Source organism: Strix uralensis, chromosome 1 (assembly GCF_047716275.1).
Source record: "Strix uralensis isolate ZFMK-TIS-50842 chromosome 1, bStrUra1, whole genome shotgun sequence".
Lineage (NCBI taxonomy): Eukaryota > Metazoa > Chordata > Aves > Strigiformes > Strigidae > Strix > Strix uralensis.
Genome location: NC_133972.1, coordinates 21,429,107 through 21,447,791, shown reverse-complemented (window position 1 = coordinate 21,447,791; position 18,685 = coordinate 21,429,107). Strand labels below are relative to the sequence as shown.

General features: G+C 44.4%; 1 protein-coding gene across 1 annotated transcript in view; it reads left to right on the top strand.

Moving 5' to 3' along the window:
* The window catches only part of TMC2 (transmembrane channel like 2), a 32,584-nt gene that overhangs the window by 11,897 nt on the left and 2,002 nt on the right, over positions 1-18,685 (top strand). The window contains exons 9-18 of the mRNA XM_074874242.1: positions 803-945; positions 2,421-2,568; positions 3,026-3,214; positions 4,680-4,859; positions 5,685-5,837; positions 7,185-7,313; positions 10,255-10,322; positions 11,213-11,452; positions 13,239-13,364; positions 18,230-18,308. Of these exons, the coding sequence (XP_074730343.1) occupies positions 803-945; positions 2,421-2,568; positions 3,026-3,214; positions 4,680-4,859; positions 5,685-5,837; positions 7,185-7,313; positions 10,255-10,322; positions 11,213-11,452; positions 13,239-13,364; positions 18,230-18,308 (1,455 nt within the window). The remainder of the gene's footprint in view (positions 1-802; positions 946-2,420; positions 2,569-3,025; positions 3,215-4,679; positions 4,860-5,684; positions 5,838-7,184; positions 7,314-10,254; positions 10,323-11,212; positions 11,453-13,238; positions 13,365-18,229; positions 18,309-18,685) is intronic.

Below are 18,685 nucleotides of genomic sequence, written 5' to 3'. Positions count from 1 at the left end.
GTCTCAATTTTGGTCTTTTCAAAGGCTTGATCTGAGGGGAGCTTGCTCAACTATCATGGCCAGACTGATTAACTACACTTAACTTATGAGCTGAAAGATAATAGGCAAAAAATGGAGAAGTACAATATGCAATAATACATATCAACTTGGATGAGAAATGACAGAAATAGGGAAAGATTGCTAATGCAGATTGAGATCTGCACACTCATTGAATGCCCAACAGTTTGTACAGCAAAAATAGATCTACTTGAGGCAACATGGTTGATATTGTGTCTGAGCTCTGCTTTCCACAGGAAATAATGCTTTAATTTTAGTCTTTAGTTATATTTGCTCTGCAGGTGGTAGCCAGTAAAATGAACTAAGTCTGCAGGGTACCGAGAATCAGCTGCCTCCTAGCTGAAAGGAAAAGTTTCATATCATGGTGGGAAACCCCTTTGCTACAGCATTTCTGCACAGTCTGAGTGCTTGATACTGCCTTAGAAAAGCAGGTGGGCTACAGTCACAAGGAGCAATAAGGAGGTTTTGCTAGGAGGGATGAAACAGTGATGGATAAAAACTACATTTTAGCTTTGAGCCAGTACCCTCTGACATGCTCCCTCTCTTCTTCCATCTTTTAGGAGGCTAAGCTCTTATGACAATGGCTCTCAAAGGTGATAGGGCAACAAACAGCTGAGACTGAGACACTAAAAACATTTCCAAGTTGATTTCCCTTGTTTTAAATCTTCAGTTTTCACCAGAAACCTCTTCTCTGCAGAGGAAAAGCCACAACTTACACAAATGTTTGCTTTCTCTTTTCCTCCAGGGCTACATCAAATACTCAGCCCTCTTTTACGGCTACTACAACAACCAGCGGACAATTGGCTGGTTAAAATACAGGCTACCAATGGCATATTTCACGGTTGGGATCAGCGTATTCGGCTACAGCCTGATGGTTGTTATAAGATCGTAAGTACGCCTGGCATTGCCCTCTCTGCAAACTCTGTCTAGATGTGTCTCACAGCTGGGTTCCCCTCCATGGGCATGGCTCACAGCTCAGTCCAGCCTTGGCCAGACAGCTGGGAATGCTTGGGGTGAAGGGGATTGTGTGCCTGCTGTGTCCACGCACTCAGCATCCACCACCCCTGGCTCTGGGTGTACCCGGCCAGTCCTCTGTCTCAGCCATGTGCTCACAAGCATTATTTTGAACCCTCGCACCTCCTTCTCCAGTCCTCTTCTTTCTCCCCTCTGGATCACTTCAATCCTTCCTCCAACATTACTACAGGGCCATCAAACAGGTGAATTTTGTACATGAAGGAGGATTTTACTTACAGTAAATTTTAAAGGCTCCTTTTCCCATCCTTTCATAGCAAAAAAACATTCCTGAAAGCCAACGTGAGTCACACAGATGGTGTGAGGGGTACAGAAAAGAGGCAGAAGCTACCAGACTGCCTTTGATGCATCTCCAAACCTATCAGTGGAGTTTTAAAGCAGGGCCCCAATCTCCATGACCCTGGTGCACTGTCGCCAAACACCAGTGAGACTCCCCCCTCCCAGGGCACTGAGGACACAGCTGAGGCACTTCTCACTGCTGAGACAGTCTCTGCAAAGCCAAAAATGAAAAAATAAAACCCCCTGTCTCTGCCTGAGGGCACACCATAGAAAGGTTTTCCTTCCTTTGCAAGAAAGAATAAGCCCATGGATTTGTATCACTGCTGGAACAGGCCCTATTGCTGTGCAGCAGAAAGAGCCTCTTGAGCCTTTGTCTGGAGTGGGACATGGGGATTTGCTGTACATTTGCCATGAAATTGCAGCTTCTGTTGTCTCGCCTTCCTTGAGGGACTGGTGCTAGGAACTCTAGTGGGGGTTACAGAAGGATTTCAGGGATCAAATAATAGAGAGAAAACAGCAGAAGCCATATCTCCTCCTATGCTGATTAACAAGAATAATCCTTTTTCTCTCCCTGCATGACTTGCTGCAAGCTCTTTGGCTCCAGCATTGTGCAGCTACTGAAGTCTCACTAAAACTTTGTGTTGCAGTGGTTGTATTGGACAGCACCAGTGGTTTTCGACTAAATTTAACTAAAGGTAGCCATAATCATATACTGTACCCTAGGACCCAGAAGCACTGTAAATAGAGTTTCTTCATGCACTAACTGGTGGAAGCAATCCTTAACCTGCTTTAATCACCTATGCTAGTTTTTTTCTACATTACTGTTTTAATACAAGACCTGCGTAGCCCTGAAGACCCCATTTAACAGTTCAGTCTTCTTTAGACCTGAAGTCCAATGGCATGTGTTACACAGTTGCACCCAAACCCCAAGAACTGCCACCCTGCTCCTTCCTTACCCACCAGAAATCCCAAAACAATTTACAAAGCTGAAGGACACATGGTGGCTCTGTGAAACGCTGCCTGACCTTGTCACTGCACGTGTCCTTACACAGGATGGCACGCAATGCCAATGAAAGTACAGCAGACGGAGATGATGACAACTTCATTTTCAGCTGGAAAATGTTCACCAGCTGGGACTACCTCATTGGCAACCCAGAGACAGCGGACAACAAGTTTGCATCCATCACCACCAGCTTCAAGGTAACCCTAACCAGCATTTCTCTGCCTGCTTCTGGGGATGGTCCCAGCCCCTACCATGGCAGAGGTTTAAGGGGAAATCTGGGTACTTGTACAACATCTCTCTGTACAAACAACAGGGTATGGCACTGAACCACAGCAGCTCCAGCTCCTGTTCCCGGGGTCACCCTAACGCCTTTTTTAGGATTTGAAAAAAAAAAAAAATTTTGCTTTACTTCAGCACACAATTTCCCCACAGCATTCCTCTGGGACATGGCAGGTTGTTTGCTACTCAATGTCTTTCAGTCAAACCAGGATATCTGTATGAAACTTAGTTTGAACTTAACACAAACAACAACATTCAATATAGTCAGAATAGCATGGGATTGCATTTCATAAGGTGGAAAACCATCTGATGTTGCCTTAGGCTGAGTGCTGCAAGATACTCACTCCTCTTCTGTAAGCACCCCTGTTTTTTCAGGAGTCTATCGTGGACGAGCAAGAAAGCAACAAGGATGAGAACATCCACCTGAGGAGGTTCCTGAGGGTTTTGGCCAATGTCCTCATCATATGCTGCTTGTGCGGGAGTGGCTACCTCATTTATTTTGTGGTGAAGCGCTCCCAGACGTTTTCCAAAATGCAAAACGTGGGGTGGTATGAAAGAAATGAGGTAAGGGAACTTTGCTTCTGGTTTTCTGCTGTGAAAATTTGCCTTAGATATCAGCATAATCATTGCCACAGCTTGAGGACAGCACCCAAGGTAGAGAGACTCCCTACCAGGGTCCAGAAGTCCCCTTCAGTACCTTTGTACTTGTTTTAGCCATGAAGCACATCGGTCTCACTGAGAGTTTCCAGGACAAATTAACAACTCCTATAGAGAGGGGAAAATACTCTTACAATAAATCACAATAAAAGTCAATGGGTCTTCAACACTTACAACACTGACTATTTTCTAAAGAATCTACCTCAAGTTGCATATTAATGCTTACAAATTGTGTTGTAATAGAAAGCTCTCAGTGTTAGAAACAAAGCTAAACTCACATCTTTATCATTCATCTTGAATCATGGGAATAAGATTTTAGAATGATCATCAAAATTTTTCGGTCTGATTTTGGAATGAGAAGTTCAAATCTCAAAGCTCTTCACACACACAAAATCTTTCAACCTATGGAAAGGTTTAATTTCAATGTATACTACATTGAATTTAATTTGGCTTTGATGTATAAGAGTCATACATTTTCATAATTCCCTCAGAAAATATTAGCAAGACTGCACTTTCTCACAAAATGCTTTGATTTATTTCAGTGAACTTTTCCCAAAGAAAAAAATCCTATTTAGAAAAGTTTAATGTCTGAGACTTTCCTGGTGATAACTTGAGATCTGCATATATACAGTTCTGGGTACTGTCCCCTCTTCTGGAATGAAAAGTACAAAAAGAGAAACCTGTGAATCAGAGCCCACCAGCAGCTGTATAGACACAGTCCTCTGCAGGCCAATGGGCACTGTAGGTCTGTAAAAAAAGACACAGCCTGCTAGTCATGCCTGAACTAACACTGATTTACCAATGACCTCATTGACCACAGTATAATTTAGCATCTTGCACCACACAGAGGAACAAAAATATCACTAGAACACATTTTCTTGAGCTGCAAAACTGAGTCCTTGATGTGCTTCCATTCAAATCTGTAATTGCCTATTGCAAAAGCAAAGGTGCTGAACACGGAAAATAAACATTAGCATTGACTAATTATCTTTATGCACACAAGCCAAGTCTTGCACTTCCTCTGAAACTAAAATAAGAACCTCGGAGCTGATGCAAGCAGTACTATGAGGGACTTGGGGAACCTAAATATTCATGAGTTTGGACTGACAGGGAATGAATTCTTCAGAGCTCATTCCTTTGAGATAATAGCAAAAGTGCTCCTGCAAGAGCAAGCCGTGCAACCCAGCCCTGAAGTCTGACACTGTTCTGCCTGCACACTAAGCAAAGCTAGAAGCTAAGCTCACTTTGGCTCCCTCCCCCTTATAAATCCTCCAGAAATCTCCAACCAGTTGCTGGCAGCCCCTGCTCTGCTAAAAGTAACATAGTCACTGTTGTTACTATTAGTGGTAATCTCATTTTCCTCCTGTGGCAGGTTGAAATTGTGATGTCCTTGCTGGGCATGTTTTGCCCTCCGCTGTTTGAAACCATTGCTGCGCTAGAAAATTACCATCCCCGCATCGGACTGAAATGGCAGCTGGGGCGGATCTTTGCGCTCTTCCTTGGGAACCTCTACACGTTTTTGTTGGCCCTGATGGATGATGTCAACGAAAAAGTAAGAGCTGAGAAGCCATGTTTACTAGCATTTTCCAAAGCCAAGGGTGAGCACAGCCCATCCCCATGGCCAGTAGGGATGATCACCCCCTTTGCAGTAGATGCTTCCCCCATCCCCAACCCTCTCGAGGATCTGCTGCAGCGCCCCAGGGAGACTCATCAACCAGAGGGGTTTCCAGAGTCTCCAACTTCTCTTTACAGCCCTGAAAAGAGAGTGGTTATTGTCTCCTATAATCATGGCATGTTAGGTCAATTTGATTTTTTTTTTTTCCCATCTGACACTGTTTGCAATTTCTATTAACACAGACTCCAAGGATATAGTTTATAATCCTTTTCCCCTGCACTCCCCTCTTTAACATTATCCTGGTAGCATGTTGCAGGCAGATAACTGCAGGAAAGGATAAACGTCTAACTGATCCGCAGAAAAAATGACTGTTTTAAGCTGAGAATTGGAGGAATTGGGGTAGTTTGCTCTGCCCTGAAAAACTGTGAAAAAAGCGAGGAAGGACAACTGGATAGAGGCTCCCTCAGCATGTAGGCGGAGGTCTGGCTCCTCTACATGTGGGGAGCAGGCCGCTAGCTCCCCAGAATTCACAGTGCCCTTTTCTGCTTTTGATCTGGAAGAGCTGCTGCTCCCCTGTTCCTGGCAAGAGGGAAGGAGTTCTCGTCTATTGCCAACACTGCAACTCTGTTGTAAGCAGATGCTTATATGATGGGTGGTAACTGGTAGGGAGGAGGGGGAATGTAACGCCTTGGGTGTCTCCAAACACATCCTCCTATATTTCCTGAAGTTTTTGGCTGGTGGGGGTGGGTCTCTTCACTCCAGCTGGCTGAAGAGGATGTGGTGAAGAACATCACGCACTGGACACTGCTTAGTCACCACAACTCATCCGTGGGGAATGGCAGCACCGCCACCCCACCTCCTCTTGATCCTGCAGACGTGCCCAGGGGACCCTGCTGGGAGACAACTGTTGGCATTGTAAGAAATCTGTTACGTAGTAAGTCTCTGGGCTGGTTTGTGGTGGGGCTTTGTTGTTGTTGATGCTGTTAATATTTCCAGGCTTGAAGTTTTCCTCACAAATGACATCTCCTTTCCTGACTCTAACATAGCAGCACCAAGACAGCAGAAGTCCTTGGCTATGGTTCTCAAGCCATGGTGGTGAAATCCCCACCTGGAACCGCCAAGGGCATGCACAGCTCTGCTGCACTTGCTGTGAAGAGCACAAAAGGTAGTTTGCAACTATGCCTGCATCATGTTTTTGTTCAGATCACGACTGCGCCTTTGAAGCAAACGTCTTCTCTACTTACTACTGCAATTCAGTTCACACTGTAGAGTAGCTTTGGAACAGTAGTGAAGGCCAACCACAGGACATGCCTCAAGGGAAGTTCTGACACATCCCAACTCTAACGCATTGTGAGGCCATTGGACAAGAGCAAAATTAGGCAAAATAACCCCCCTGAAAGGCATGCAGGGTGGCCTTCAAGTCCTCAGAGCTTCACCCTACAAATCCACCCAGCAACCTTCACCTTGCTCCAAGAAGTTCTGCAGCCAGACTATGCACTCTTTAAAAAGCAGTTATTTGTCGGCTGATATAGATAGCTAGGCTTACCAAGCTACAAGGCTATGCATTACTCTGTATGCCCAATGAGTCTTCACTAGCCAAGTGGTTTTCATTTAAGTGGGAAAAGAGCAGCCACCGCCACTCCTTGGAAGATGCTGATCCTCAGTGCAGCTGAGCTGTCATCCTCCAGATGCTTGTTTTTTCCCCTCAGACTTTTAAACCTTTTCTTGTAAGTGTTTTTCTTTCTGAATTCTTGGGACACCAGCTATCTCCATCCTACAAGTCTTACTTCTGCCTGCAATTTTACCCTTCTTGTGTTGCACATCTCCCCTCTCTACACTTACTCACAGCTCTTGTTTATAACTGAGAAATTTCCTCAGGAGTCCACGTGAAGGTTATGAAGCTGAGCCATAGCAGAGCTAAAACCAGTCAAAATTACCCTCAGTGTATCTGTGTGTTACACCAGCATTACTGCAGCATTACCATTCTGCTTCTGTTTTATGTGCTGCCAACATACAATGCAGTCAGTAACACTAGCATCAACTATCAGGGCTAATGCCTGTAACGGAGCTCGTGGTTCCCAAGCACAGAGGTAAAGCTTAGGCACTGCTGAGTGTTTGAAAACAGGCAGGGAGTTTGCTCATGGCATGTTTTTCTGAAGGTTACTGTCATGTAAAGACAAATGGCTTAATAAAGAAATACAGTCCTGAATGCGCTACTGAAATTATAGGAGCTAAATATTTTTTCCTTGTTTTAAATTGCAGGAGATTGTAAGGCTCACCGTGTCCGATATCCTGGTGACCTACATAACCATCCTGGTGGGAGATTTCATCCGAGCTTGCTTCGTCAGATTTATGAATTACTGTTGGTGCTGGGACCTAGAGGCTGGATTTGTAAGTCAGTGTCTTATAGCTGAGAAGACAGAAGTAATTTAGGGCCATTTGGTCAAATGTTACAAACAGATTGGTTTTGAATGCTTCCAGTGGTCTACCAGTCTTGTCTGATAATTTAATTGGCATGGGTAGTCTCTGCATTACTTCTCTGGATCAATCAGTTCCATCCCAGAAAGAACCCTACAAAAAAGCAGGTCTCTCCCCCACCCTCAGGACTTTAAAACATGAAGTTGAGTTAAAAAAAAGTTAAACCTGATGTCCATTCAGTTGTTATAAACCCAAACCTTTGGGCCATTCTATACCTGTTTTCAAAGCCCCAGACCTTCCTGTTCATTACCCACCCCACAGCCAGTAGCACACTTTACTCACAGCACCGTCTTCTTATTGATGCTGGAAGCTGGTGTTACTTCTGCTGCAGTGAAGCAAAGAGCATTTCCTTCCCCTCTCATGTATGTGTAACACATGGACTCTTTGGTATTCATAAAGGCTACATTACCAAAGCAGCCAGTACTGGAGCTACACAAATACAGAAGAAAATTATGAAGGAAAAAAAAAAAAGTCCATTGTCACACATAAGAAGTGACAAAACCAGATGGATTCAGAGACGGAGCTACCTTGCAAGATTAGAATTGTAGCAGTGCACCAGCTGCCTAGCTGTCATACTAGGAGGATTTTCAGGAAGGGGCTGCAGAAGAACAAAGAACAAAGTGTCTACTGGGGCCTGGTCAAGCATGGGCTGTTGGGGCACAACAGGCATTTTGTTGCTTGTGGAGCTCTTTGTATTTCTTCTGCGGGAGGCAGAGGATGTTTCCAGAGTGGCCAAGGGATTTTAGAGCTCAGAGGACACCCCAGCAGCCAAGCAGCACAAAATTGTTCCCATTGTGTGTGCTCAGAGATCACGGTCTTGTTGAAGCTTCTGGTTTACTCCTCCTGGCCACGTCCTCCTCTCACTTTGTTAGCTGCCTTTGATTTCTTTTTTTGAGATGTTTTTCTCAAAACCACCTTTAGAAATACTATTCAGGGTTTTCTGCATTCTCAAGATCTCCACTGTACAAATAGCTGGAAATGCCTTCTGTCCTGCAGGCACTCCTTGATGTATAAAAAAAACCCCAAACATTTCCTGGACATCCATCCTCCACCTCTCAGTGAAATTTAAAAGAGCTGCTTTAGGGCTTATTCTGCACTTCCCTCTCTGCTTTCCCCTGGCATTTGGCATCAGCCCAGGCAGGCTGCAAGATTTTGCACTGAGAAAAAAATGCCATTCAGCATCTGTCAGGGGATGACCAGACTAAAATGCTCCAGCAGGTCAGCTTTTGCAAAAGAGCAGTCCAACCCAGGGAGCTCAGAAAGAGCAAAGTGAGGCCCTTATTTATTAGGACTAAGTAGCAGTGTTTATTTGCAGCCCATAACATGGGCAGCACTAGAGGGTTGGCACTCTGCGGCCTGGCAAAGGCAAAATTCTCCTTTCATGCCAAGCGGCTCCTATGGTAGTTACAAAGACGAAAGCACTGTGACCTTCCCTCCTCTTTTTCTCCAACATCTTTGGGAGATTCATATATTCTTCCTGGTGCTATGTGCATTACTCCACTGGTGCTCAAATAGGGGTTGGTTTTTTTTTTCTTCCCTGGCCCAGGAATGAAAAAAAGAGTGAAAGAGGATTTGGTAACATCCATCTAACCCAACATAGCCATGGGCACCAGCACAACTGTATATGTGTTTTTCTAACCTATATAGTGAATAAGTCTCTTGCTTAACCCAGCCTTTTCACACAGAAGTACTCAAGGGAGAGGACAGCAGACACTGAAAGCTGCCTTTATTTTCAGGGGGAAAAAAAGAAGCCAAAATTAAGCTCTAGCTAAAGATTTGAAGTAGAAATGAACCGGAATCAAAAAACCAAAAAAACCCAATATTTGCACCCATCCTTTCCCAAAGCTGTGAGCAGTCAGCTAGGCTCCTATTGAGTTTTCATCACAAAAGACAAACATCTTAAACCTCAACTTCATGAATTGCTGACAGTATTAAGTACATGCAAACTGCGTGAAAAACAGACATACTGCACAGAACATTTCAAACATATAAGGGCATCACCCATCAATTCTTAGAACTGTGTTTTTTGCATTTCAGTAAAAAAAACCCCTTTTTTTCAAGAAAACGTAAAAGAAAAACTTTAGACACGGTTTAATCTGCCAAAAATCATTTGAGTTGTGTGCACAAAAGCAGACATACGTAGAAGAAAGAGTAGCTTCATCATAGGCAAATCTAGCAGAATAATAATTTATAAAACAACAAATACTGTCAATAGGTTAGACCAGCCTGTTCTGAATTTACCACCATTAGCACCCACATCAGACAGGTTGCTCCATATATAGCAGTATTTTAACTACTGACTAGCACAGAGCAAAATGCCACCAGATATCCATCAGGTCATATATTCCTTCGTATTTCTCTCCCTTTGCCCTCTGCTTCTGTTCTTCAGCAGCCTGCTGCTGCCAGACCTGGGGATGTGGATACATCTCTGGTGTAGCATTTGCCCTCCAGCTCATCGTTATCACCATTTAAACATGCAATATTTTACCAGGGTGGAACTGTAATCCCATAGCCAGATACACCAGCTGGAGTGTAAAAGCTAGTCTCGTGCCATGGCTCCTTTGCTCGCAGCTGGCTTTATATTAGCAGCGAGAAATAAACACAGAACGCCTCTAAGTACCTCCATATATCTTTCCAATTTTCAACAAGCCAAGAGAGAAGCAGCGGCCCACAGTGCAGTAGCTCCAATTTTGCTTTCACCACAATGCTGCTGGTCATTCAAGCAGTACACATGCAGCAGGAGCTCTCCCAGAAATCCCTTCATACCAACTTTAAATAAGCATCCTTATACCCAGCAGCAAACAATAGCAGGTACCTCTAGCAACAACACACTCTCTTTCCTTTCCCCATGCAGCCGTCCTATGCAGAGTTTGACATTAGTGGCAACGTTTTGGGTTTGATCTTCAACCAGGGAATGATTTGGTAAGATATTTCCTTTTTTTTTTTGGTTGTTTTTTTGCATTATATAGAAAACCTGCCAGTGGAGTTAGAAAGCTTCCAAGCCAGCTAGAATAATCTTTGGGCTTCGCTTTATCTGATTGTTTGGCTTTCTGTGCTTGACTATAAAAGTGGAAATTTAAAAATATCAGCTTACTCATTTAAGAGGAGTAGCAGTGGCATAACTGAAACAGAGATCAGTCATGCAAACCCTGCCCCACTCCCACTTTTATAACGTCATTTTTTCCTAGTGTTAAAAATTTATTCAGATGGTCCATGTGCTAGGGGAAAAGATCAAAAAGGGTTTTGAGGGCACAGTGAGTTTACACGTCAATGCAAGGGTGGGCATGGAGCCAGCTAGAGCAGGCTGGGCAGGAGGGCCATGTCCCAAAACTGGCCCAAGGGAGGGCAAACAGGAGCTGCTCTGCCCTACTGTGGCAGCACCAGAGGCAACAGGCAACAGTACAGAGTACCCTCACCTCCTCTGGGGTAAGGTGGTTTTTTTGCCATGGGTTGATAATTTCTACCTGTTCCCCTACTACAATATCTCTGCAGATTTAAGGGGGTCTCACCCTGCTGGTTACATTCACCCAACATTTTCCAAGCTATCTCCAAGCAATTTTTGACACAAACTGAAAATCTCTCTTTGCAACCACTCTGAGGTCTGAGACCTCGCTGGTCCTCAATGCATGGTTACCGTACCCTAACATGGATGCGGGTGACTTCTCCTCCATGAGCACAGGGGTAGCACAAGCCAGCCTGCTCAGACTTTGTGGGCAAACTTGCCACCACATGAACACTTGTTTCCCTTCTGAAAATAAAAAACCTTCCAGCCTGTCAAAAAATAGCAACTGTCCATCTCCTTTCCTTTTCAGGATGGGATCCTTTTACGCACCAGGGCTCGTGGGTATAAACGTGCTGCGCTTATTAACTTCCATGTATTTTCAGTGCTGGGCTGTTATGAGTAGCAATGTCCCTCATGCACGAGTCTTCAAAGCATCCAAGTCTAATAATTTTTACATGGGACTTCTGCTGTTGATCCTATTCCTCAGCCTCCTGCCTGTGGCTTATACCATCATGTCCCTGCCTCCCTCCTTTGACTGTGGACCGTTCAGGTACTAGCAAAACACCAAAAAGGCCATTTTTCTGCACTGATACAAGGAATTATTCCCATGAAGTTAGATGGCCTGGACTCCAGCAAAGATGGCAAAATGCCTCCATTCTCCATCTGGTTAAAGCCTTAGCAACATGAGGCAACAGGCCATGCCCGGCTGCGGGGTACAGTCAGCTGGGAGCACTGAACCTGCTCTGAGCTCCTGTTTGCTGTTCTCCAGCAGTCTTGGCAAACTCGGCTGCTTTGCCTCCTCTGCTACATGATTCCTGGTGTTTCCCCAACACACACTGATGAAAGCACCAGAGGATGGCAGGGGTGGGACAGCAGGGTCCAACCCCCAGTAAAAAAAGCAATAGGAGCACCCCTAAGGCTCTTTGGAACATTGTGGGAGCAAAACAGGTCTGAAGCCTCCTTCTAAGACTTTTTCCATAGAGCCAAGAACTCCCTCAGCACGAGATGTATTTTACATGTTGAATTTTGTGGGAAAATAACAGGAAATAGATAGGTCTGAGCCTGAAAAGTTGCAGCTTTAATTTTTTTTTTTTTTTTTTTTAAAAGCAGCCCTTTTTTAAATTAGGACAGAATCAGCACTGCACAGAGCATTCAGTGGACTGGATTAACATGCCAATAAAGTCTAATTTGATTGAGTAACCCCATTTCCTGGGCCTGCTGAGTCTGACTCAGCAAGGAGCCAGCTTGGAACAAATTGTTCCTGTAGATGCACTGGTTTAGGTTATTCACTTGCTAATAGAGAGTGACAACAGAAAGCTAAAAGACTCAGGGGAGAAGGCAAGAGACCAAAATTCCCTCAGTTCTATAACAAGGACAGGTGTCAACAAGCAATGTCAGAAGATCTGACAAGAAACTTGTTGCAGGCACACTATCATTTGGAGAGGAGTAATCTGCAATGTGAAAGAGCTATTTCAGTTCCAAATCAACCCTCCAAATGCCACTCAGCCTGATTCAGACCCTTGGCGCACCTCTCAGCTCCACTGAAAGCTCAGCTCTCCTGGGTTTAAGGCAGTTGATGAAGTTGGGATACCATTTAGCCAAGTTTGTCTTTATTGACTCTCATCATCAGGACAGAGTCCAACACCTTCCTGAGCATAATCCTGCAAGATCCCAGGAGGCAATAAGCCTAAAGATGAGGAATAGCACTCATAGGGTTGAATTCACAGGCCCAGAGATGCTGGGAAGAGAAGAAGGTCAGTTACGTAATCCAGCCTTTTACAGATTTGTTCTTCTTTCATACAGAATACTCTCATCTGCTTTATCAATCCAGTTTGAAATTACTCTTTCACTGAGTTTCCTATTAAGCAATAATCACAGCTTGCTATTTTTGTCATTACTTAGCAGCACTTCAAGTTGGCTCATTATTTCAGAAAGACGGAATTTGCATACGGAAAGTCATCTCTACCATGAAAAGGCCATATTTAACAAGATATTGAACAGAAATGTATGGTTACTTCAATCTGTAGGTTTCTATACATTTCAGAGGGGTAAATAGTCATAACTCATAAAGGAGACACATGTGGAAATGAATGCATTAAGTCCAGGAGCAAGTTGGTGTAGCAAAGATTATTCTTATAATCAGTGGGGAGCGGGGACGAATGGAGGGACCAAAGGGTAATTTAAAATGAATGTATTTCAAAATCCTTGGTGGCCAACAGCAAGCTGATGCTCACTGAAGGAGAGAGGAAACATGCTACTTAGCATCGTTAGATTAGGAGTTATTTTGTCCCTCCAGGAAATACCACCACTCCTTAACTGGCCGTTTGTCTTTCCAGTGGAAAGAAAAGGATGTATGAAGTCATTCAAGAGACCATTGAGCTTGATTTCCCACTTTTTGTTGCCAAGATCTTCAGCTATGTGGCAAATCCAGGACTGATCATACCTGCAATTCTGCTCATGGTGTAAGTTTTCCTTGCAATATTACATGCCTGGCTGGGGGAGGAAGTTGAAAAAAAATTCTGGGATGTTAGTGAGGTCTAAATACAGCTTCTGCTAAGACAACAGCCTGGATTAGGGCAGACACATGCTCCCTACCCCCCTCACCTTTGCCCAACCCAATTTCCCAAAATTTAATTACCTGACCACCTAATTAAACACAACTTTGTAGATGAACTGCATTGCTGACAGAGGCCTTCTGGATATCAAAGCTGTCACAACTTCCATATGAAAAATTTTCATTAGCCAGCATGAAATAAATGGACAGTCTCAGCCTATTGCCTTTTGGAGAAGCAATTTCTCCACCACAGCTGGTGGTATTTCCAGCACTGCCAAGCCAGGACATTCAAGAATTTCATGTTCCAAAAATATGAAGATGTGGTATGGTTTTTGTTTGAGTTGTTGGGGCTTTTTGTTTTTTCCAAATAATACACCTGGAATTTGTTTCAGTGCTGTCTGACCATTTCAGCTTTGAAACCACACTTAAATCCCTAGCATCTTCAGCACTAGGACCAGGGCAGTTGTTTTTTTGAGGTTTTTTGGGTTTTTTTTTTTGTTTGTTTGTTTTTGTTTTGTTTTTTCTTTTTTAAAAAGATATTTTTGGCATTGTTCTTGAGGTTTCCATAGCTATCAAAATAAGTGGGAGAGCTGTGGCCAAACTTTATAGGCAGCTCTGAACACTCCAGACTAAACAGTGAGAGACAAGGAGAGTGTTGGGGAGTGTATTACATATGGTTGCCTCCTCTGACTCTTCCTTGGGCATTTATATACATCGGAGAGGGTCCTCTGGGCTGATCCAGTACAGCCATTCTTGGGCACTGTGATCCTTCATTCTGAATAGGCTACACTGAAATTAATGCCATTAAATCAAACACAAGTTCCCATGTTACAAAGTTTCTTATAGAAACAGCTTGAGAAAAATCCCAATTAAACTGAAAATGACCTGTCATCCCTCTACCTGCCTTGAGCTGCTTACTCATTTTAACCTAAAGAAAGATGATCAGATACTGTAACTCATGCAAACAGATACTACACTTAGAAGAATCAAACCAGATACACCCAGCAGACAAGAAGTCTCACGCTACGTCCCTAGTACAGCCAAGCATGTTATTAGCAGCTCTATTCCTGCAGGCTTCACAGTAGCACTAGCAGATGCTACCACAAACACAAGATGAAGACTGCAGAGCTAATCCACCCCAAATGGATGGCATTTACAAAAGGGCTGCAGGTCAGATTTCTGAGGCTTTGATGCAACTCCCCAAAAAGGTGGTGGGAGAGCAGTAGATCTTTGAAAATAATGTTTTGTTCAGTGACAATCTCCTGCACTTTCCTCCACTGACAGCTGGGACAGGGAAGAGCACAAATCTATTTTATTTGCTGAAGAGACACCTTTTATCACACCTTCCCAGTCTGGGCTATTCCCACACCACAGCCTTCCCATTGGTCCATCTCTCCAAGACACCATTTTGTCTCTGCCTGATCCCCTCTGCAAACTGAGAGATACCCTATGTCCACATTACCTAAAACATCCTTGTTTCCCACCCAGATACACTGCCTGTGCGGCCTTTGAAGATATTAGATATTTGTGATTTCCAGTTGTTCAGCTATGGAGAGAGTCACAGCCCTAAAAAAAAGTGGTGGGCCCCATGGTGCCTGGACAAGTCATACCTACAGCCCCTTGACAGTAGCTCTCACATGCCCAGAGAGCATTGGGTGTCTTGTGGAAGTACTGCTCGCTATATGCACGCAAACGTTTCCTGGGATAATCCCTGATGAAAACAGAGCCACCATACAAGGATGTCTCCTAAGGCTTGGGTCCTTTTCTCCTCTCAGAAATTTTCAGTCTAGGGAATCACATTTAGTGAGTCCCCAGTCTCCTGCCTCCTCCCTGAAAGTCTTCAGCTTCTGCTTCTACTTCTGCTGTGGTGCAGACAGGTAGAAAGGGTCAAGCTGGAGCTAGCCTTTACACTGATCCCCATCCAGCTGGCCGGGAGATTAAAACCAGGGAAATGTAAAAGCTTAATTTGGTCCTGATGAGCAGAGAGCCAGCAGCTCTCAAAGTAGCAGGGGCAAGACAACCTACAATGCAGCCTAAATAAAAAAATAGCCTGTACAAAGAGTGACAGGTGGATCATAAATGGCCGGTCTGTTGATTTTGATGGCAGATGCTCCAAAAAATATGTTTTCTGCTTCTATGGACTGAATGGAGTGATTTTCTCTAGCCATGATAACCCCTTCTCTTTTTCCAGCTGCAATCCAAAACTCCTATTTATTTCTGTTCTTGGTTTCTGGTCCCAAACAATGATGGGGGTCCAGCAGGTGACATGGGTGTTAAACTGACTGTTTCTAGCTGCCCAGGGATAAGGGGGGGGGGGGGGAAATTAAAGAGAAAGAAGAAGCAGAAATATTGTGCAAACAGGCACATAACCTAATACCACTTGGGTCCAGAGCAGGATTTCAAATCATGCCTTGCAGAGCTTCCTGGCAGAAGCTAGAAACACCTTACTGCATCAAGTAGAAGATTGAAAACTACTGTGCAGGCTAGAGAAGGGCAGTGACCCACACTCTCTCCACAGATCTGGGGGAGGAGTAAATCAGAGAAGAGGGGTGCCAGGGACACACAGCATCCATGCTAAACAGCTCAAGCATGAGGTGTATCCTCAGGCTCATTTTAGAAGCAAATAAATCTAAAGCACCCCATTGAAAATGGGTAAACTCCATTTGCTAATGCTTACTTGATTTCCCAGCAAAGTTTACAGCTTCTCGTGCTGCTGTTCACAGTCAGACCAGGACCTGGCTTTGTTCTGCCTTTTCTGGGAGCCAGCACTAGCAGTATAAATCAGGGATTCAATAGCAAATCAAGCACACCTGTAGGACCTGCCCAGGACACTGGCATGCACCTTGGAGGATGACGCAGGTTGCTTCAGCATTGCTGACTACCTGCAGATTTCGACTGCAGCAAAGGCATCCCCCCACATCCCCTTTCTGTGGCACTGTCCCTTTCCCCTCTCCCTCCAAAGATCCCTTAAGGGCAGTTCAATCCTCGACAAACTCGCTTGAGCAATACAGCTAGAACAGAGGAAACTCAGACTTAACCCCCAGACAGAGAGGGCTTATATCTCACAGTGTTTGGGAGAGGAACCTGGTGAATTCACGCCCTTCCCGTCAATGTCCCACTAAACACAGTAGACATCAGGGGAGGAAGCTGTGATGGCTGGAGATGATGCTGGCAGCTAATGCAGAGGGTGAAAAAGGAATGGAAATAGATTTGTTCAGTTACTCAATGAACTTGAGAAGGAAGCTCAGAAACAGAGTGCATGGCATCCCAGGTGGCTTTGAATAGGCAGATCTAGTTATCTTTATGAAAACAGGAGTGCTCCAGGCACTTACATCCTGGCTAGTCACAACAAAAACTGCAAAGCAGCCCCAAAACCCTGATTACAAAGTAATATTTCCTAGGCAATGAGTTTGATGACATAGAAGAAATAAAACTATCGCATCCTTACAGAAGAACAAAAATAACAATTTCCAATAGGTTTTTGCAGGGCAGAGAGCCCAGATCACCAAGACTGAGTTTTGGGTTAATACTAGGCAAAAAGAAGCAAATGTGTTTCCCCTAGACAGAGCCCTGTGAAAAGCCTCAAGAAAGGCCATCCTAAGTATCCCTTCCTGATCTCCCACCTGGAAACCAATACGCCAGAACACAGTGCCTTGCTGGGCTTAGTCACGCACTTGCTGACAAAATCCTCGAGCCTGGTTTGAGAGTGCTAAACCCAGGTCAGACCCACACAAGCAGGTTATGAACTCTGGAAACTTTTTTTTTTTAGTCTGCCTGTTTTTTTTTTTTTCTTTTACAAGAGAATTTTTTACTTTACTTTTTAAAAAAACCCTGAAAATGTGGTGAACTGAATGGCTGGTGCTTTTCCTGGGAATGGCTTGGAGTCACTGGGCAGATGATGTTTATAGTTTAGAAGAATAAAAGCACTCTACAAAAGCAGGAGGAGACATTTTTGACAACCAAAATATTACTGGCTGGCAAGTAGCAGCAGTGGCGAGACAGCCCCAGACGCTTGGGCATGTTTTAAAACACAAAAGCTGGCTGCCAGCACACCCTCTCCCATCCCACTCGCCTTTCAGTTCCCTCCAGCTTGGCTCAGTTTTCCCCTGGTTTTGGTGTGCCCTTTTTGAGAAGAAGAGATTGAAAAAAAACCCACCACCATAGCTCTGGTCTGACCTGGCTTCTGCTTGTCCTTGGTTCCCATCTCTGATCACTCCCGACAGCCCCTTCCCGGGATGCAAGAGGCAGCCAGTCCTGGCCAAGTGGGAAAGGAGGACCGTGCCTTGAGAAACGTGATTTTCAGGAGAGGTTTCAGGGCCCTGCTCTGCCACCGTTTTCCTGGTTTCCTAGTTTTTTCTAAGGTCCTTGTGTTACCTGGTGTCTGTTTTGTCTCTCAGACCAGAGTTTTCCTTTGAGCCATGGCAGACAGCCATGTGTTTTATCAGCCAAGTTGGTTTTCAAGGCTGGTGCCTAGTTGCACCAAACAAAGGAAGCAGAGGGAGCCCATGGCCAGCCAAGGTGGAGGCAGGAGGGCAGAACGGTCATTTTTCTTCTGTTTGAGCAGAACTGAGCTACTGGACTGGCTCAGCCCATCTTAGCTGACCATGCCATGAGGCATCCTGAATTTCTGCTAAGCCTTGAGCCTCTAAAGGCAGTTTGGAAACAGCTGGTGGGAAAACAAGGTATTAGAAGGTAGGCAAAAATTAAATGTTCCCTCCTTGTGAAACCTTCTCCTCTGATCCCATCACTACGGCAACACATTTGTTTTTGTAGCCTTGCCATCTATTACCTAAACGCTGTGGCTGAAGCATACCAGCGCGCCAATGCAGAGCTGAAGAAGAAAATGCAAATGGTAAGTATTGATCTGTCAAAGCCATCTTTGAAATAACATGCACTTCAAGTCTGATGCACAACATGCTTTTAAATTGCTCTTCACTTCTGAACACGTTAGTGACACAAAGGGAAGATGCATTTTATGCTTGTGCAGTTCTCTCTGATGACATTAATGGCTAACTGCAAATAGTGGTCACATCCCATAACAGGCAACTATTTCATACATCAAAACTACAGTGAGTTTTCCCATAATCTCCACTTTCCACCTACAAAAATAAGCTACCTCAAGGTTCAAGTAATGTTTTGGAGCCTGAGATTTCCCAGGGACAATGACAAGCCTATCAAAACCACAGCCAGATTTTGTACAAGCCAAAGAGTAAAGAGCCATAAATAACA